The sequence below is a fragment of the Ictalurus punctatus genome, chromosome 11 (genome assembly GCF_001660625.3).
Source record: "Ictalurus punctatus breed USDA103 chromosome 11, Coco_2.0, whole genome shotgun sequence".
In the NCBI taxonomy this organism is placed as follows: Eukaryota; Metazoa; Chordata; class Actinopteri; order Siluriformes; family Ictaluridae; genus Ictalurus; species Ictalurus punctatus.
The window spans coordinates 9,357,124-9,379,488 of NC_030426.2; the positions used below are offsets into that span (position 1 = coordinate 9,357,124).

At 37.0% G+C, this 22,365-nt stretch overlaps 1 protein-coding gene across 1 annotated transcript; it reads right to left on the reverse strand.

Annotated features, from left to right (window-relative positions):
* Positions 1-10,683: 10,683 nt before the first annotated feature.
* Positions 10,684-21,932, reverse strand: im:7151449 (sushi, von Willebrand factor type A, EGF and pentraxin domain-containing protein 1). Its single transcript, XM_017480298.3, has 14 exons — positions 21,134-21,932; positions 20,519-20,704; positions 19,744-19,843; positions 19,593-19,663; positions 19,281-19,460; positions 18,190-18,375; positions 17,201-17,383; positions 16,544-16,579; positions 16,018-16,200; positions 15,395-15,430; positions 14,004-14,051; positions 13,009-13,054; positions 11,720-11,803; positions 10,684-11,466 (listed from the first exon to the last, which is right to left on the reverse strand). Exons 1-14 carry the CDS (start codon positions 21,210-21,212, stop codon positions 11,436-11,438), a joined length of 1,449 nt encoding a protein of 482 aa, XP_017335787.1. The 5' UTR covers positions 21,213-21,932; the 3' UTR covers positions 10,684-11,435.
* Between the last annotated feature and the right edge of the window lie 433 nt (positions 21,933-22,365).

Consider the following 22,365-nt stretch of genomic DNA (forward strand, 5'->3'; position numbering starts at 1 on the left):
AACAGACTAGCAAGGTTAAACTAATAAATACTATGTAAAATTTAGGTATGCTAGGAAAGCTATAATAAATGCAATAACAAGCATGCCCTAGTAACACTAACATATCAAAATGTGCTTGTGCATTTTATATATTGAATGTGGATTTATATATGACTGTCTCCACCTGCTACAGTCTATGAATAGCTTAAATATGTATAAGTATTACATGGGTGTGTACAGAGCATAGCCAGAGAGCACAGTGTCAGATGACACTTGTCCAACATAGGGGAAAAAAGACAGTTAAGAGACTGAGTTACATAAAAATATTTTTTTAATGGCAGCCAGCTGCATGAATCCCTGTCTCAAACCATGTAATTATGTAGCAAAAACACCCAATGTCTTTCCAGAGTCTTCCATAACTCACTAACTCTATCCATCTCACACACGATTTTCAAGAACATCGTCTTTTTCCTAGGCCCTTCAGCAGCTATTTTACTGTATATTCCTAAGCAACATCACTCCGTCATCGACCGGCCACGCACAGAAGCTCCTTGCAAGATTTCTGACCAGGGAGTCAGAAGAATTGTCAAAAGAGTAGCCCAAGAGCCAAGGACCACTCGGAAAGAGCTCCAGAAACACTTGGAGGCAGCAGGTGCCATTGTCACAGAGAAAACAATAGGCAACGCACTCCACTGCTCACGCTCATCCCTCAAGACTCCATTGTTAAAGAAAAGACATGTCAAAGATCATATAAAGTTTGCTACAACTCATTTGGATAAGCCTATGAAATACTGGGAGAGTGTAGTCTGGCCAGACAAGAGCAACATTGAACTTTTGACTGTCATACTATACACCGTGTTTGAAGAAGAAATGGCACTGCACATCACCCTAAAAACACTATACCAACAGTGAAGTGTGGAGGTGGAAGCTTCATGGTGTGGGGCTGTTTTTCATAACATGGTACTGGCAGACTTCATATAATTGAAGGAATGATGAATGGAGCCCTTTACTAGAAGATTCTTGAGAAGAATCTGCTGCCATTCACCAGGATGATGAAGATGAGACGTGGATGGATTCCAGCAGGACAATGGTCCAAAGCAAAGGAAACTCACAATTTGTTTCAGAGAAAAAAATCAAGGTGTTAGAATGTCCCAGTCAATCACTTGACTCGAATCGAATTGAACAAGATTTAAAGACAATATGTTTAGAAGAACGGGCCAAAATCACACCTGAATATTGCGGCCGATTAATTTCTTCATACAGGAAGCATCTTGAAGCCGTCATTACAAACAAAGGCTTCTCCACTAAGTATTAAATAAATTTCAGTTAGCATGTTCAATACTTTTTGCCTGCATCATTCCTCTTTATTACATGTAACTTAATTTATGGACTTTAATGTTTGGATTTCTTTAGATGTGTGGATTTCTTAAGTTATAATACCAAAGTGTGGTGCAAATTTCATGTGAATAGCTTCACTGTAAATATATTTACTGAAAAAAAATCCTGATGGGTTCAATACTTATTTCCCCCACTGTGTGTGTGTGTGTGTGTGTGTGTGTGTGTGTGTGTGTGTGTGTGTGTGTGTGTGTGTGTGTGTGTGTGTGTGTGACTGTATATATACAGACAAGAGATGTGTCTAGGGTCAGAGTTGTTGTGGAAATCCTCAATGCAAAGTTTGCAAGTATGTTTAGCTTTCCTAATGCCTCTTTTCAGGTTAGTCCTAGCTTTGCTATAGGCCTCTGAATCACCAGATTCAAAAGAGTGTCTCTTGCTTTCAGCAGTAGGTGGACCTCAGAGTTCATCCATGGCTTCTGATTAGGAAAGGTTTTCACATGTTCGATGGTTGTGACATTGTCTATACAAGTGTTAATATGATCCAGGACAGAAGTTGTGTAAGTGTTCAGATCCCACAGTGGCCTGTGAGGCAAACATGCTCCAGTCAATATCTTGAAATTGGTGTTGTAGTGAAGAAACAGACCCCTCTGGTCATACCTTCACTGTCCTCACTGATGGTTTCACATGTTTGATGAGTGACATGTACTTGGGTATCCTGAACAAAGAGAGGTGGTCAGACTGACCCAAATGGGGGATGGGAATGGCCTTGTACACCTCAGCAATGCTCATGTAAACATAGTCCAGTGTATTGTGCCTCGTATACAAATATAGTTCTCAATTTCGAGTGAATGAAATCTCCAGCAAGAATAAAAGCTCCACCTGGATGTGCAGACTGTTGCCTGCTGATACTGTAGCTGCATGCAGTTCTTCCATATGAAGTATAAAGATATGATTAATTTTACATAAGCATCCACATTCATAAGTATATGTACTATTACAGTTGCTATACTCTCTCTGATTAGGGATGAGCTTACTTTATTTTACTTCCTCTTATCTCTTGAAATGTTTGACTCATCTCATTTGCATTTATTATATTTACACTTAACACTGGGCCTAATGCTCGTCAGCTGTGTGTGATCATTTTGCATAAGGGGGGGGGGGGGGGGGGGGGGGGGCTATGAACTATGATGCATGGGAGTTGCTTTGACAAACAGTGCCCCTTCGAGTGTACAAACAGACATTGCAGTCACTGGCTTTAGATTTTTTTTTTTTTTTTAATTATTGACTTAATTATTCCAGAATATACAGCAGACATATAGCTATTTAAATGCATTACACATCATGGACTGGTATCATGGAAGGTCTTATATCTAGCACACAGTCTTTGTTTTTCTACCAGATCCACACAATACAATTGCAGTTAAATATTGTATTTATTTGTTTATTTATTTTGTTCTTTTTAATTCGTTTCCCTCTGTACCAAAGTGAAATGCGGAATCGGTTAGACAAAATCCAATGCCGAACAATAAAAAAAAATAATAAAATAAAATAAAAAATAAAAAACGTTTCCCTCCACCACGTGATCCCGTCCAATGTTTGTAAACACGCGTCGGCCACATGTGATTCCGCCGTGACGCTAGTACAGCAGCAGCGTCTAACCAATCAGAAGCTGGGGGAGTGGTGGGGGCGGGGCGTGTGCGCTGCGCCGTGGAAAATTCGACTGGGATCCTACAATGATGCAAAAGGGCTCTGATTCAAGCATGGAAGAGGTTATGAAGTACTCAGACTAAACAAGCGGCGAAGAAAACACTGAGGGGAGAAAAGTAAACATCTCAAAACATAGCATAATAATCCAACTGCATTAGGATTCGTCTCATCAAAGTAAGTATGTTTCCTGTTTTATTTTCGATGTAAATTATTCTTTAATAAAAATAAATAAAAATAAAAAAAAGTATTTAAATGAACTCCGTCACTGACCTAACACCTAAAATTGAGACCTTAAATGTACTTTGGATTTTCAAGCCTTTTTGTAGCCAAACAAACGACCATCATTTCGTTCTTGAATTTAAAAACAACGCAGCATCTATATTAGATGCCCAGTTATCGCTTGAAAATGTGATTGCGAAACGTTATTCGCATGAGCATTTCATCAGAGTCTAGGCCTGTGTTCAGATATATTACTGCGTCATAGGGGGACGGAGCAGTTGCGCCACAACCGCGGAGACTCGTCGGGAATTTTACCTGCGCAAGAGACACTGTGCTGCTCTGGGCTGCGTCCAAAAACAACATACTACAGGACAAGCGTGTTGTTTTTGCACATTTCACGTGTAAATACTGTTAGTACGCAAGTAGTTAGCACCCACACCTTTTGGACGCTCTGTCACGTCACTATGACGAGGAGCTTTTAGCATCATGCTACCTTTCCTCCTGTGTATTTGCACTTACTTTTCCTCCTGTGTATTTACACTTCCTGCTAAATTGGCGCACTGTATTCACACACTGTTTAGTACGGTAGTATGTTGTTTTAGACAAAGCCATGCTGAGGCGAGACAGACGACGTCATGAGCACTACAATCACCATGTCCGGGGGCTGGGGGAGGAGGGGAGTGTTTGGGAGAAAGGATGCTGCGCAAGAGAGAGATGCGCATTAATGTTAGAGGACTGCGTTGCCAGAGTGGGCTGTTTTACGCAGGCTTGGATTTCTTGATTTTATATATTGAAGCCAATAGAACTTGCATAACCTCTGCATGACGGAGTAATTAAAACAATATAATTGTTTGGGGGGTGGGTCATCGCCACTCCCACCTGCAGTGGTTTTGGACATCAGAGTATATGGTAATGAATATGATCATTATTATTGTTATGATTGGTAAGATATACATTGTATACACATCAAACTAATCTGGCAAGGTTAGTTCGTGTCACATTAATTTGATGACATTCAGACAATAAAATACTGTTTAATAATTATCCTAATAATAAACAGTCCGATTTCAACATTATAGTCTAGGTATAATAAACTATATACAAAATACCAGTAATAGTTTTACCATTGAGCCCACTGATATATAACTACCATTAGCTTAAAGCACAGCATCATATAGCACACTTACATTTTTAATATTTCCGTCATCTCTGTTACATCCATACACTGGATCAGTGCACACCGACACAAGAGAGTCACCAAAATACATTTTCTGTGACTACATTAGGTTGATAGGGCATATTAAGGTGGTGTTCAGTGTGTTTAGCAAGGACTGTCCAGCAAAAGAAATTACTAGTGCGCACTTGGTTAAAAGAAGTAAACAAGAGTGAAGTGCAATGCATTGTTTATCCTCTTGGTGTCACTGTTGTACTAGGCTCCGTGTTTCCTCACTGAAAAGTGCACATTTTATAATAAGAAAGAGGAAGGCCATAATGGCTTTATAGTATAATGTATAGTGTTGGGACAACGACACTGTTTATTTCCTCAGCCTTTGTTTTGTTTGTATATGCCATTTCGAATATATATATATATATATATATATATATATATATATATATATATATATATATATATATATATAAATTTCAGTGACCCTAAACAGATTAAAGTGGTTACTTAAGATAATGAATAATAATTATAAAAATAAAAATTAAAAAAAGCTAGCATGTGAGGCCTGGATGCAGAAAGCCTAACAAATCTATAAGTATAGACCAGATCAGTTCAAGCATACAGTATCAGTAACTGAATTCATGTAAGCCCTGTTAAACTGTTTCTACATCAACTAAACTAAAAAGAAATCCATTTATCTATATATGACTGATTTTATATTATTTTATATTCATTAAACACTCTGTCACTGAAACGAGAAGGTAAAGAGGCAGAGAAGCGGGGTGAGATCTGTGTTCACGTGTCTGTTCTCTAATCACATTAAGGCAATTGCTGGCTATATTTACCAGCCTGGCAGGCCTCCCTCATTTCAAAGAAGCACACTTAGTTCCTCGCTGCTCAGTATCAGTCCCAGTCATTCCAACAAGCTCTTGTAATCAAGCACATCATGTTGTACAACAACGATAAACACTTCAACACAGCCTGATTCTGGCCCATTTTTCGAGCGACATCTTTTATAGACCCCTTGATATCTAGTGCTTTAATATGTGGAACTGATCCTGCTTTGGTAATAATGCAACTTGTTCATGTAAGAAATATGCATGGTAGACCTACATGAAGAAAAAACCCCCATAAAATTTAATGGCAGTTGCATAATGGATCTCCCTTGTTTACATTCAGATAAATGATGAAAAATGATTAGGAGTTTGGGGTTCCTTTATCTCAGTGGCTGAACTGTCAGTCATATTTAAGACCTTAAGGTATAAAGCGGATTATGCATATATCCATCACCTGTGCGTCATACACCCACACACCACACACCTCCGGAGAGGATTATAATTGCATACATGTCCTCATATTTTAACCCCATGCAATATATCTGATGAAGCGAAATAGCAAGATTAGCATTTATATAAACAAATTAATTTCTGTGTATATTTGAATTTTAATTAGTCCTTTACTTTCATGGGTGTGAGTATATTAAATCTGGATGTTTTGATCATGTGTTCCATGAGTCCGAATGATAAGGATAAGATGATCAACACTGTACTGTTTTCAGCAGTTCTCCATTACTGTACTGCAAAGCACAAAGCCGCAGGCCTGTCCCTTTAAGAATCGTTTCAGCATTACACAAGAGGTCAGGTGTACTGAAGCAGCCACCTGAGAGCTAAACTGATCTGCTGTGCAACAAAACAATGTGAACTTGTAAACAAAGAAATTTGTCTCCATCATTTTTCTTCTTTAACCATGCTCCCCTTCAATACCACCTCCTCTTTAACAGCACTGTTATACACACACACACACACATTTCTCCGTTCCACAGAAAACGCTTCCACAGAAAACAGCAGTTGTTCCAGAGCATTCTCCGTGAGTGCGCAGTTCCAGCAAATCCACCAAGCTATTGAATATCAACAAAGGGTTAACAACAGGTCATGCCACACAGAGATGGTCACAGATAATTTATCACATGCCTTAAAAATAATCGTTATGGATAATAATACAAACCAGCCTTTTACAGAATAACAGATGATATAATAATGTTTTTCTAAAAGTTTTTCAAAGGGTTATATTTTAATGCGCAGTTACAATATTATTGTGCATCATAATGGATAAAAGTAAGTCTAATGTGCCGGCATGGATACCATTAATCCTGTCTGAAAATGAGGAAACAGTCTTGTAATATTACAATTGGTGTTATATTATATTAAGTAGACCATATGAAACATAATTGATCAATTATTGGGCATTTTGCTTTAATAACTTGCCAACTTTTTTGCAGTGATCATGTTCTCCTCTATGTTATAATAATACAACATGAAGAGCTGACCTGAGCTGCTTTGAGAAGCTGAATTCAGATGGTGCCATAGAGTGATTCCTGACATCTAGCACCATTTGAAATCAGTGTTCTCCAAGCTGTGTGGACATCCAACCCAAACACGTGGAAGGCACGTGACAGGCATAAATTCATTTTATTGTGACGAAAATATGTTTTATTTGTTTCTTATTTGTGTAAATAATTGTAATGTGACCTTGTTTTGTAAATTTGTGAATAAAACAGATTTGATTGTTACACAGTGCCATTGTTATCCAGTCATTGTGCAAAACCTAAATGAAAGTAAATGAAATGAAACACACATCTTAATACAGTACCTGAGATCCTGAGCCTATCCTGGGAACCAAGCGTGGAAAAATACTTGAGTATTTGTACTTTGTTACTGTAGTTAAGTATGATCTTTGCATATTTATATATAAATTTTAATATTAGTATTATTGAAATTGAATACATTTGCTTTTGAAGAAAAAAAAAACTTTATTTAGTGGTTCAAAGTACTCATTAAAAAATTCTCTTCTTCTCATCCAGTCAAATGATTGTATGTTATGCATATCAAATGGGCTTAATTTAGCAACCAATAAAGTTGATCAATGTATTAAAAAGTGTGAAAAATGGCTCAAATTTGTGATCTACGGTGACCTCCGCATGCTACATGATATAGCTAATGCTATAGCCATATGCGTGCATCTGAAGATGGATAAGCATCCAAACTGCAGTGCCAAACTTGAGCATGAGCACACCTGGCCCTATTCATTAAAATGTTTCAATAATGCTGCAATAAGCAAAGACATGCATAAAGTAAGGCATCTCTTTGCCTGCCAAGAAAGCATGAACTCCACCTCCGTACAAAAATGTATTTCGAGGTATTTTGCTAACATTAACTGGCTGTTTAACAAAGGTGGCCTGTTTTCTTTACTAATGCCAGGTTAGCATAGATACCAGTAGCTACTAGGCAGCAATCAAATTCTAGAGGTAAATATTCTAATATTGGTTATTTATAGGATATTTCTGATTAATTCATTATCAAAAGACAGCATTACAGACCTACAGAGATTGAATGATGTTTTCAGGCAAGTGTATAATTGCAGTGTAAATAAACAGTTTTATAAAAGTAATACAATTTAAGTAAAAATTATTCCATCAATTAGAAACATTTATTTGATCTTTTAAATACATCTAAATGTAGTGACGTTTTTACTTTGACATGAGTACATTTTTGATTGGATACTTCCACCACTAAATTGTGTAAGAATCTGACACATTAAATTACACTTTAGTGAGGAAATAACATGCTAAAGTATAATTTCTCAGTAATTTTCCCACCCCTGCCAGGAACACTGTGCAGGGTAGAATGCCAGTTCATCACTGGGGCACTTTGGAGTAGCCAGTCCACCAAAGAACATTTTTTATGAGGTGGGAGGAAACTGGACTATGCAGAACTCTGTGCAGATAACCGGAGCTGAGGATCTACCCACATACCCTGGTACTGTGAGGCACCAACCTGCTGCATCACCATGTCTCCCTTTCTGTGGTCTAATGTGCAATTGTTCCTACACAGTAAACTCTGTCTATATCCTGCATTCATGAAATGCAGTAGTCAGAGTTCAGTGTTTGTAGGCTGCAGACTCAGTATGAGACCAAAAAGATAAATGAAAGGACATTGCATTGTCTAAACATGCCATGCTTTGGATTCATGTGGTTACAACTAACAGGAGTGAGACATGTTTTTATTTTTTGTTAAATATTCTGTAGTATATCATAATTCAAATAGATTTATAGTTTGATGTGCCTTTCTATGGATACTTTGATTTAATATCTAGTATCTTTAGAAAAAAAAAAAATCAATCTAAATATAATGTGAGTTACAACTAGATGGCAGTATATCACAACTCCTTACATTGGCCATTAAATTCAGCTTTGTACTCTCTGTCGTAGCCTTAGCAACAAATAGGCCTATAACAGATTCTCACAAATCTACCAAGAAAACATAGGGGTGTTAATCTGCTCAGACATGTACAGGCACCACATCTCTACCTTCTGCCTTTTGTGGTAAAATATTCACAGACCAGCTATTTCTAGTTCAGCTCTTCCATGTGCTGAGACTATGTTTAGTACATGAGGGAAATCTGACCCAACTCCAGCAGTAACAAATGAAAGAGTATATATAGTAGGTGGATCTGGAGATTTAAATCAATTCATGATTCTGAAAGCATGAGTACTAGCTGAGAAGCAACATTAATACAACCATTTGACATAAAGTCAGGTTATACATTTTTTGACATTGACATTTGTCATTGTTACTTTAGCAGTCTACCACAGGATATTGGAGATGGAATTATAATAATGAACATGATCTCAAAGTGTCAGTGTCAGCATTTCAAACTTTCAGCGATCAAGATGTAAAAATTCTACTAAGAGGCCAATTATTTAGGGCAAAAAGCAAAGAGTAATCATTAGGTTATAAATGTCAAGCTGAGCCAATATAAAGTAGGCTATAAAATACTCAGACAGTTTTTCTTTTACGACATTCCCACAGTAAAGACAGCAGTCTTTAGCTACTTATCAGTCCACCCCTGTGAACAACAAAAGCACCATCACCCAAAACCAAAACTGTGAGTTGCAGCTTTTTGTTCCCTCTACACTAATCACCACTTTGTATTCCAGACTTTAGTCAGTGTGCTGCCAGTTCCTGTTGGATTTCTGCCATATCCTTCCCTATTCTTTAATAATCTTCCTCAATCATAGGGAGAGGACAAATTCCGTCACACTCAGTTGCCTGACATGGCAGGCAGTTAAAAGTGATTATAATCACAATCAGCTAATCTGGCTTTATATTTATTCAACTTCAGAACAAAGCTATGTGAAGATCAGTTCTGTACACATCATCAAGAATCTAAAGCGAGGTTGTGTCTCAGTATTATGGGACAAATGTATTTGTTCATCAATTCAGGGCCTCTCAGTGCTGTTATTAAATATGACTGACTCACTTTAAGTAAGGTTTTAAATCTTACATTTTATTGTAGTATATATTTAGCTGGTACATGACAGTAATGTCCTAAATAGCTTAAGACTAATTACTTCCAATTGGTGTCCCATCAAGAGTGCATCCTAGGGTTCCCAGGATAGGCTCCAGATCCCCCATGACCCTGACCAGGATAAAGTGGTTGCTGAAGATGAATGAATGTATGAATGAACTAAAAACTTCCCATAGTATATCTTCATTGTCGTACAGTATATCCGCTGAAGTGTCAATAGTAGATATGCTCACACAGAAAAGCAACTTCTAAATGAACTCTGCTGCATTCATCCAAATCACAGTGTAATAGTCTTATATTTTCATGTATCCAAGAGCTAATGCCACATTTGTCTCATCTTTAAGTCTACTAAAAAGTACATGCACAACTTATACTATGTGTAACCCAATTTTTGTTCCTGGTAGTAAATGTTACCCTCTAATTGCTTATGCCTCAGAAGTAAAGAAAATGTCTATTAATCCCCTGAAACTTTGCTTTTGTGACCAGGACATTGGTATTTTGAAATTTGCCTAATTTCATTGGGAAATGGGTGAATTTGTGTCTTTTCGTTCATATACATTCGGAAGAAACAACTACAGAAACACGTGAAACAGTAAAGTCTAACAACCCGGAAGCACACACTGTCACGCTACTGTAATGGCTCACGCCAGCATTCACCACAAGGGGAAATCTCTGACATTCAGATAACAGATACTTTCTACACAAGCCTAAAACTGTTAAACATACATTAAAGTACTCCCACTGAGAGTACCAGGAACAAACTGGATTGTTGATAACAATTGTTAATTTACAATATCATGTAACGTCACTTTAGCTCTAAACTTAATGGCGTAAGGATTTGTACATCCACTAGTCAAAAATGGTTCTTTTTCCCAATATTGTAAAAATTCTAAAACAGTCCCATAAAGAAGTTTTTGTTAATGGTTTTATTAGAAAAATATTTACAAGAATATTACATCATCAGAGTAGTAACAAAATTCATCAAACAGCCACAGTGAATCTTTAAAGTGCTTAAAAAGCATTACATTTTAACATCTTTGCTCTAAAGTCTGTAATCCGTCAGCTACACTAAACAACACGCATCTGAATGTATATTGCTATAGATGTTCTTTTAAATATGATGCATTTGGAAGCTTGATCAAGTCTGATTCTTAACTCAGTGCCATTGTCCAGGCAACAATAATCAATGGCTGCCTCACAAAGCAGAGCTTTACTTCAGTGCACTTCAGTTTGAGCATGAGGGACTGAATAAAAGATGTTCTGTGTCCATGTTTCTGCAATTCACTTGTGAAAAGGAGCACAGGGTGACAGATTAATTTTGACTTGTCTCAAGCTTGTAGTCTGGCCTGAGACAGGACCACTTTAGGAGAATATAGATCCACCTGAGTTCCCATTTCTGTTCTGGAAGACTGTGCAAGGAGCTACCAGCCTTTAGATAGAATTTCAGAGTGAAATGTGTCACTGCATTCAAAGTCCGCTCCATTTAAAGGAATGGCTAGTATTAAGTATGGGAATTTCCAGGAGACAGATTCAGAATCTAGATAAGGAAACCAAAATGAACTTATACCAGATATAATAATATCAATGTGCAAATAAAACATTTTGGTCACTTTACAGAGGTAATACTGTGCTCCTTAACACTGCATGGATCAGAGGCAGATTAGCGAATAGGAGCTGTGCGATTATGGGCCCTGTGGTTGGAAGGAAGAAGAAAATGAACACAGGCTTAGGCAGTCATCTATTATGTATTACTATAGCATACATATTTCAAAATTTTACAACAGAACTAGATGATGTTAGAAATTTTACTACTACAGTATTATTAACTAAACTACTAAATTATTACACAAGCCTATTAAGCTATAGCAAAACTCTAAACTAAAGAAAATGTCAGAATAAGAAAGAAAACTGATTTTCAGTCAGGTTAGAGATCTTATTAGGTACCTTAGATTGGTACTGGATGTAGAGTAACGGTTTTCTTGCATTAATGCTTCTTTTGTCCTCATTTGTTCCCCGGTGTCATATGATCTGTGCAGCATCACCAGATAATGATATACAATCAACATTATCCACTTGCCTTGTTTTAGTATTTTGTGTAAAACAACTTAGTACTGCCTGCTTTACAATTAACATGGGACTAAATATAATTTAAGCAGTTAAACATAGCAATGTTAATTTCGTAATACTGCATCATATAACACACTCAATACGTGTGACCTCATGTCTGTGTTTCATGGTTCTGCCCATTTCCTCTGGGTGTTAGTCAGCCAGCTGTCATCAGTGTAACCCTGTACTACCTAATACTCCTATCTGAATCTACCATGGGCCTTCATTCACAGGATGTGAAATCAGCAAACACCTCTTTTCATATGCAATTCAAATAGCATTGCTGGGAAGTTCAGTTCACTTTGACGAGGACACAAACTATTGAGGGGCACACAAACTGTTCAGCAGTATAAACTAGCTTCTTATATAAATTATACACATATATTATGTAATACATAACATGGACTGTCCATCCTATTTGGCTGATGTGTCACAGTGCAGTCAAGCCATATGACACAGAACCATGTCTGCTTGGTAGAAACTACCAGCCGCATCTGGCTGACTTACTATGCAGTAAAACATAGTTTTCTGAATAATGCTGGTTAATCTTCAGCATTCAGCTGATAGGTGTATATACACAGCATTTTAAAGTGTAACCTATTTATTTGGTTGTTTGTTTGTTTAATATACTATTATAATATTGTATTATATAAACATTTATATAATGTATCTAGAACATATAGGATGTGTGATATCAGAAAGATATTTCCTTCAATGAAAAAAAGGGGGATTTGCTCACATCCTCAAAATCAGGAAAGGCAAATATTCCAAAATTCCATACTTTGTGCTGCACTTCCTGTTATTTTCCAATTTCTGAAACATTAAACAGTAATCTGAGAACCCTAAAACAAATTCAAACATGATGCTGGCTGTCTGTGCGGCTGACTGAATAACGCAAGGTCAGTAATGCATGTCTAGCTTTCAGTCATTAAGCAAGAAGCACGCATAATCTTGATTATCCTAACTCAAATTAAAACTAACTTAAGAATAGATAAAGAAAATAAATAGCAAGCTTGCTTACAATAGTTTGAAGGTCAGTAGCAGCACTTTCCACATGCAGAATTTTAGTGAGATAATTAATTCAGCATGCTAGTTATTATAAAAGTCATGATAAATTATGCACTTACCCTTTTCGTTTCTGGTAAGACTTTACACAAGTGTATATGGCAATAACTGTGAATAAATGACATATTACTGAGTTGCCCAATATAGTGATCTCCATAACAATAAGCAAAATTTGTTGTGTAAAATAAACCTTACACACAATTCCAGTCAAACAATGGGAGAAAATATTTACCTTTGTTAAAGAAAAAAAATATTCTTGTTTAAATAACTTTTTAAATAATATAATTTTCTCTCAAAATTGCATGCACCAAATTTATTGACACCTCTATGGAATACTTTAAATAAATGCAACCAAATTGTTATTCTTGTTGTCATTTGCTGTCAGTACCCAGGGGCACTGTTCTTAACCATGCTTTGTTTCCCACGTTTCCCTGTGGTATATATGCATATGTGTAAAATCCCTTTGTTATCCATTACCATGGGGGAAAAACAAACTAAGAATTTTCAAAAGAAAAGACAAAGGTGGTTGTTGACCTGTATAAACCAGGTAATGATACAAATATACATAAGCAGTTAAAATAGTATCACGTAAAATTAGGACCATAACAAAAATGCCTGAAATGATTGGAAAATTGCCAGAAATTGGACCTGAGCACTCCACAAATAGTAAGGAAAATGGTGAAAGAGGCAAAAAACAGGGCGGCGCAAACACACTGACAGATCACGCTCAGTAGGTTAAAATTTCCTACTGCCTAAAGTCTAAAATTAGGCCTTCAGAGTAAGAATGTAACAAGAACTAATTAGAGAATGAGTTTATCTCCATTTTCTGTCAAAAACCTACACCAAAATAACCTAGAGATTTACAAAATATGCCAGAGAAAATAGACTGCCATATTCCTATTTCCTATCTATTTTTCCTATATCATCACATTAAGACATTTTTCTTGTAACAACTGCTTTTTACATATTTTCTTCAATTTAAAATGGATAAGTCTCTCATACTTGCAGACACTCATGACTTTGACATTATTTGAAGAAAGATAGAAATAAAACTCACAAATGACAATGAGTAAGAGGAGGGGCGCAAACACAGTCAAGGTTTTCACTGTAAAAAAAAATCCAGTAATGAGAGGAATAATAATAATAATAATAATAATAATAATAATAATAATAATAATAATAATAATGCATTTCAGCTTATCTTAAGCTTTAGTGATACTGGGCAACATGGATGGATTAGTTTTCTCACATAAAACCCCCAACATGCTGCACCAATTAGCTATGGGTGCAGCAACTACAGTCCCCTCCATTCAAAAGTATTCGAATGGCAAGGCCAACTTTTTTCCTGTACACTGAAGACATTTGGGTTTGAGATCAAAAGATTAATATGAGACAACAGATCAGAATTCCACCTAGATGTGTTAAACAGCTTAGAACATGGTATCTTTGGTGGCAGACCACCCAATTTTTAATTATAAGACAAGTATAGGAACAGATAGTCTTAAAGTTAATTAAAGTAAATAACACTTAACATTGGGTTGCATATCCCTTGCTTGGAATAACTGCATCAAGCCGGTGACCCAATGACATTACCAAACTGTTGCATTCTTCTTTTGTGATGCTTTTCCAGGCTTTTACTACAGCTTCTTTCAGTTGTTGTTTGTTTCATAGGGTTTCTCCCTTCAGTCTCCTCTAAAGGAGGTAAAATGCATCAATTGGATGCCCAGTTAAGGTCTGGTGATTGACTTGACCAGTCTAAAACCTCCCACTGTTTCCTCCCTGATTAAGTCCTTTGTTAAGTTGGCAGTGTGTTTTGGCTCATTGTCTTGCTGCATGATGAAGTTCCTTTCAATTAGATTGGATGCATCACTCTGTAAATTGACAGAGAATATTTCTGTAGACTTCTAAAATCATTTTGCTGCTACCATCATGAGTTACGTCATCAATCAAAGATTAGTGAGCCTGATCCAGAAGCAGCTATGCAAGACCAAACCATGACAGTACCTCCACCATGCTTGACCAATGAGCTTGTATGTTTTGGACCATGAGAAGATCCAAAACTCTACACTTTGGCATTTTCATCCCTTTGGTAGAGGTTAATCTTGGTTCCAGAACTTCTGAAGTTCATCTCTGTACTTCTTTGCAAATTCCAATCTGGCCTTCAAAATCTAACTGCTGATAAATGGTTTGCATCTATGCATGTTCTACATTGTTTAACACATCTAGATGTAAATATCAGGACATGAAAGCTGAAATTCTGATACATCATCTCATATTCATCTTTTGATCTGAAACCCAAATGTCTTGAGGGTATAGCAAAAACAAAATAATTGCCCTTGCTGTTCCAATACTTGCTTAGGGCACTATGTAAAAGATGTCCCTGAGGACAACATAGTCAGAATTTTTATTTAATGTGGTAGATGTAATTTTACAGAAACTATTACTCACAGAATGGTGAAAGAACTCTCTCACTGCCCTCTCTCTCTAAGGGAAAAAACACAATGACAACAAATTATTTTATATGATTCAACAAGACACTTGACCTGTATCATGCATTTATAATGCCTAAACAGGAATGATACATCACTGCAATAAAATAGTAGGATGCAAGCTTCCACTTTATGCCTTTCCTACCAGACACACAAACAGAAAACAGCCCACTAACATATTACCAGTCCCATTTCTGAAGCAAACTCCTGCTAGTTTTTGTTTGCAGATTTGGGCCAATACGCGGCAAGTGATATCATCACAACGCAAATTCAGCCATAGCCCTCTTAGATTCACGTGAAACATGAGTACAGCTACTGTAAAAGGGCTCATTTACCAACAAATGTCACTGCCAAAGACAGTGCAAAATAATTCCATGCAATTGCAATTTTGTCAATTCAAGTAGATTTCTGCAAAAAAGCACAAAAACTCTGCAATTTGCATCGCAAATTTTTTTAAAAAGCCGCAAGAAAATCGAGCATCACAAAAACACTCCTGTATGGACTGTGTTATACTGATTCTTGTTTTCTTTCTTACACATTTTATTTTTCAAGAACTAAAATGAAAAGAAAATGAACTTTCACCTTTGCACTGTGGCAGTGAACTGTATGTCCCATTTTCCTGACAAACAACAGATCCGTTGCCTACAAGAGTGTACGTGTCCTCACAGAGGTATTCAATTACATCTTCAAATTCGAGGAGCTCCTTTGTTAGATGACTGACTATGACCGAATGAGGAACCTCAGGAACCTTCCCACAGGTTACCACTACAGAACAACAACAAACAAAAAAATACACTTATGGTGGAAATTTCAGTTTTAGTGTAACACTTCAGGTGTGGCAAATGCAGCACTGCAGTTACACAAGTAAACTAGATATGTAAAGTTTGAGGACAAACTTTGATGTTGGCTTGATAAAGCCAGTCTGAAAGTTTAAAACAGTTATTAGTTTGAAATCTGAAGGTAATGTGGAGTTTTAAGAAAGAGACAAATTATAGGCTCCCAATACTTCTAGAGTTGTATATATAGATAGGGTGCACTACTTCTGACAAACATAGTCAGAATTTTTATTTAAAATGGTAGATGTAATTTTACAGAAACTATTACTCACAGAATGGTGAAACAACTCTCTCACTGCCCTCTCTCTCTAAGGAAAAAAACACAATGACAACAAATTATTTTATATCATTCAACAAGACACTTGTCATGTATCATTAATTTATAATGCCTAAACAGGAATGTTATGTCACTGCAATAGAATAGTAGGATGCACGCTTCCACTTTATGCCTTTCCTACCAGACACACAAACAGAAAATAGCCCACTAACATATTACCAGTCCCTTCAAAATTTTGCGATTTCACAATCACAGAAATTAACGCAAAATGAAGCAAACTCCTGCTACATTTTTCTGCAGATTTGGGCCAAGACGCGTCATGTGACATCACAACGTGCACTCAGCCATAGCCCTTTTAGACTTACATGAAACATGAGTACAGCTACTGTAAAAGTTCTCATTTACCAACAAACAGCACTGCAAAAGAGCAAAATAATTTTGTGCAACTGCAATTTCACCAATTCAAGAATCTGTCAGCACAAAAACTCTGCAATTTGCAGCGCAAATTTTTTTAAAAGCCGCAGGAAAATCAAGCATTTTTGCCTGCAATAATCACAAAAAAATCCTGTATGGACTGTGTTACACTGATTCGTGTTTTCTTTCTTACACATTTTCTAAATGTGACTAAAATGAAAAGAAAATGAACTTTCACCTTTGCACTGTGGCAGTGAACTGTATGTCCTATTTTCCTGACAAACAACAGATCCGTTGCCTACAAGAGTGTAGTTGTCCTCACAGAGGTATTCAATTACATCTTCAAATTCGAGGAGCTCCTTGGTTAGATGACTGACTATGACTGAATGAGGAACCGCAGGAACCTTCCCACAGGTTACCACTACGGAACAACAACAAACAAAAAAATACATTTATGGTGGAAATTTCAGTTTTAGTCTAACACAGTAAACTAGATATGTAAAGTTTGAGGACAAACTTTGATGTTGGCTTTACAAAGACAGTCTGAAAGTTTAAAACAGTTATTAGTTTGAAATCTGAATGTAATTTGGAGTTTTAAGAAAGAGAGACAAATTGATGTGGTCCCAATACCTCTAGAGTTGAGAAATAGGGTCCCAATATTTATAGAATTGGCGTGATATAGCGTATGAACACGTCTAGAGTTTGAAAGACAGACAGACTGATAGATAGATAGATAGATAGATAGATAGATAGATAGATGGATAGATAGATAGATGGATAGATCGAGTGTGTGTGCTAATGGTACATTGACAGAGAGATGGATGGAGAGAGTGTGTGGCATTGATAGATAGATGAAGTGAGAGTCTCTGTTACAGGTACATTGACAGAGGGAGAGGGAGAGAAGAGGGGCTTCAGGCCGTGTGCACACAGGTGTGTATTTTGACAGCTGGAGTCTGAAATCTTGAACATTCAGAGCAAGGCTCTGAACATTCTTTCCGTGTAAGTGAATGGAAGTTTTGGGGATTTTTCATCGTCAGCTATGGGAAATCTGATCAGTTAGGAAAAATAGAGCTTGAAAGACTCTGCTGAGTTTGGTGGAAGTAGCTTGAAAGCTCAAAAAGTTATAACAATCAGAATTTTTAAAGCAATTCTATCATTGTCAAGCCAACATAACAAGTAAAAACTGCAACATTATGAATGAAACATAATGAAACAAAGTTGATTTACTTTTACAGGTCAGCTCCTGTTTGCTCCATACACCATTGGCACATGTGATGGTGTTAGAGCCATTTTCCACCTCATAGCCTTTAGCACACTCCAGCATGACATCAGATTCATCAGGAAAATTATTTTTCAGTATAGCAGAGTCAGATAACACCACATTACCCTCCAGGACAGGTTTTGGACATTCACCTGTTCAGCACAACAACACACATTCAAGGTCAAGCATATTCTCTACTACCTGTTAGTTACTACCGTTGTAGATAAGAAACTGGCAGCGTAATATCAATCCCTTGGCAACACTGGATAAAGTTAATTTTGCTTGGCTCATTGGTTTTGTGAAGTACAAGCGAGACAGCAAACTGGGAGAGGCAGTTAGCCAATTTTCTGCTGGTTAGTTATTAGGTACTGATTTACACTTTCGAAATAAGAGCCCAACACCATCGTTTTAAAAAATAATGTTCAGGTCAATACATCTGAGACCAAGACGTCCACACACAATTATTATAATAATTGGGCACCCCCTTCATTCTGTATTCTTACTGGCACTCCTTGATTTTACAGATATAGGGAGAGTGTTTTTAATCTTATCAGCAAAGAGAATTTGTGAAGCTGGCCTCTGAACGTAAAATTCAAAAGGAATCATAATCATGGAAAATCAACATTAGTAAGGAAATGATGCAAACATATAGCATCAGATGCACTGTTATCACAGCATCACCCGAGCTGAATCCAAACGAAATCAGACTAAGCAAACAAGGAGTTGGTGTGTAAATGTGAACATTTCATGAGAGCAGAGTGATAAAGTCACAACAGCATTCCTGCTGATAATACCTGCACTGGAATCACAAACTATTACCTATGTATCATGCATTTATAATGCCTAAACAGGAATGTTATTTCACTGCAATTGTATAGTAGGATAGCAGGCTTCCATTCTCTTCCGACAGAATCCACTTTTTCTGAATTCAGTAATTGCCTTTCCTACCAGATACACAAATTGAAAACAGCCTACTAACATGTTACACTGATTCTTGTTTCCCTTCTTACACACTTTTCTTGACAAGAACTAATGTGAAAACAAAATGAACTTTCACCTTTGCATTGTGGCAGTGAACTGTATGTCCTATCTTCCTGACAAACAACAGATCCGTTGCCAACAAGAGTGTAGTTGTCCTCACATCTGTATTCAATGACTTCTTTAAATTTGAGGTTCTGGGTCACGTTACTGACCATGACAGAATGAGGTACCTGAGGAACATTCCCACAGCTCACTGCTACAAAACAAGAACAGAAAATACAGTTATGGTGGAAATTTCAGTCTTAGTCTACAAGGCTACTCCAGTTAGTTCATGTAATAAAATCCTCGAGTATATACAGGTGACTTGGTTTTAGTTGCATAAACTTACCCAGACACATTGACCTTCCAGTCCATCCATTTACAAGACACTGCCTAGAGCTGGAACCCTGAAGGTAATACCTGGAAAAAGTCCATTTATACTGGTTAAAAAGAATTACAAATATGTCATCTTGAAGACAAAAAGATAAGAAAACACTCACCCACGGTCACAAACTGGTGTGATGCGTGCACCAAATAATGTTCCATCGCGGATGTTATATTTCATATTGGGGGATGGGTTAGGATGACCACAGTCTTTTTCTGAAAGAAATATTAAAAGCTAGAGATGATTTAGGGTGATTTACCATATTTAATATCTACAACAACAAAAAAAATCACTGTATGGTAATTAACCCAATATCACAGCTTTTGTTACATAACAGTACCTCCTGCAACTTCTAAGTTTTTCTAAGAGCATGATATAACACAGTAGAAGTGATTTTGTAAGTTTGTTTGTTTATTTAATTATTTATCCTGCCATTCTACTAAAAATGCCTACACCAGAAATATAACCCATTATTAATTCATATCAGCATTTTACAATCAAACTTTAGTAATTGTTGTTTTTGCTATATCATCACATTACTATTGGCTATTCATCTCTGTATCTAATTATAGACCTACTTGTTTGGCTGTACATCAAGCAAAGTCAAGTAAACTTTGAAGTTTAATTCTTTAATTTAATGTATCTGTTTAATGTTTTAAAGTACATTTTGGAGTACGGTTTAAAAAGGTTATTGGGTAAGATAGTTGTTGACACCAGCACAAAATCAAGAGTGTAATTATTTGACTATTCCCCTCACAGCAATACACAGTTACAGCAAAACTTCATAACAATTCAGGGGTGGCAAACGCAGCACTGCTGTTACAAGAGTCAACTCAAAAAAACTGCAGCATTATTATGAACTGAAACATAATGAAACAAAGTTGATTTACTTTTACAGGTCAGCTCCTGTTTGCTCCATACACCGTTGGCACATGTGATGGTGTTAGAGCCATTTTCCACCTCATGGCCTTTAGCACACTCCAGAATGATATCAGATTCATCAGGAAAATTATTTTTCAGTATAGCAGAGTCAGAGAACACCACATCACCCACCAGGACAGGTTTTGGACATTCACCTGTTCAACACAACAACACACATTGAAGGTCAAGCACATTCTCTACTGCCTGTTAGTAGAGATAAGAAACAGGCAGTGTAATATCAGTCCCTTGGCAACACTGGATAAAATTAATTTTGCTTGGCTCATTGGTTTTGAGACAGATGAGTGAGACAGCAAACTGTGAGAGGCAGTTAGCCAATTTGTTCCTGGTTGGTTATTAGGCACTGATTTAGACTTGCTTGGGTGGTATCCTCAAGCATACACCAAGACAACAAAAGGCAACTACAGTCCAAATATGTAGCTTACATCTTGTTAAAAGTACACTACCTCCACATTTCCAGGTTAAATATACATAGTAAACCTAACAAATTATAAGTGTATTTAAAATTTAAAAGTCCAATTATCCCGTCATAAATAAATAACTAGTTTGGCTGAATGAAAACTTACCAGCGTTTCCCCTGCACACGAAATCCATCAGGAACAACAACAATGTCCACAAGCTCGTTTTCATACTCATCATACTCATCACTTATCGAGAGAAACTTGAATAAATACTCTGGGAATGTGGACGTCTTTGGCTGAAAACTAAACAGCTGAGAATAAACCGAACAACAATCCGGTACAAAGGTTCATCGATACTGGGTTTAGTAAAACAAATTGCTAAACATAATCCTGTTCGTTAAAGTTTAAGGAGCTTCCGCGGTTATCCGCTCGTCTGTAGACGACCTCGCATCAAAGTGTCTGCCTTAATATTGCCGGTTTGTTCCTCTCTCTCTCTCTCACACACACACACACACACACACACAGAGAGAGAGAGATTTTCGGAGACAGTCTGCTGTAAGAGATTTTACGTACTAAGCAGAGTCATCTCGAGGGCTGGGTCTCAGACTGGAGTTGGAGACACACCCTAGTGCCCGAGCTACGTCGTAGATAACATCATTTCATTCCGTAAATACTGCACTGACGTATGAAGTAATTTGGAAATTCAGTCGTAACCTTGACAACCTTTAATACTGTGAACAACACCATGTTCGAGTCCATTTTATTTAGAGAGCTTTTAACACCACTGGTGAAAGCCGTTTTTTAGAAATACAGATATAGATTTAGATACCTAAAGAGCAAGACAGAGGCGATAGTGGCAAGAAAAAAACTCCCTGTGAGGACACGTGGAAGAAACCTTGAAAGGCCTTAGAAGTAACCCGTCTTCTTCGGACTGACCCCAATGGATGGGATTGTTAATCATTATTCTTCCACAACTCTATACTATTAAAAGTTGTGATCAGTTTGTGATCAAACAATATTGATAGATGTTAAGTATGCCATTATTTTGAGTCTTGGAATAAACAGATTAGTCTTTATCATTGCAGCAGCAGCTCTTGGGTACAAGTCTGCAGTGTGAGATTATTTACTGAAGCAATTATGAGACTAGTCCATGTTTTTAATGCACCTGTGGGAGTCTTGGTTAGAACTGAAAGTATGCATAGGCTTTTGTGTGTTAGACTCTTGGATTAGTTCCAGAAATTTCTTTGCACATGAAAGGTAGCATGTTTGTTTGTATTGTTATTGATCTACTGAAGTTTGGCTGTTCTGTTTGCCAGTGAGAAAAGCCAATGAGAATAAATAGCCTAACAACAACAACAGAGGTGGTTCATCATGGTTACATCACTGCATTTACATGT

Coding starts and splice junctions, on each gene's coding strand:
- im:7151449 (XM_017480298.3), bottom strand. CDS start 21,212: ATGAGTATGATGAGTATGAAAACGAGCTTGTGGACATTGTTGTTGTTC. Junction 19,461..19,592: donor TGGAAGGTCAATGTGTCTGG/GTAAGTTTATGC, acceptor CTTGTTTTGTAG/CAGTGAGCTGTGGGAATGTT. Junction 16,201..16,543: donor GAGAGTTGTTTCACCATTCT/GTGAGTAATAGT, acceptor GTTGTTCTGTAG/TGGTAACCTGTGGGAAGGTT.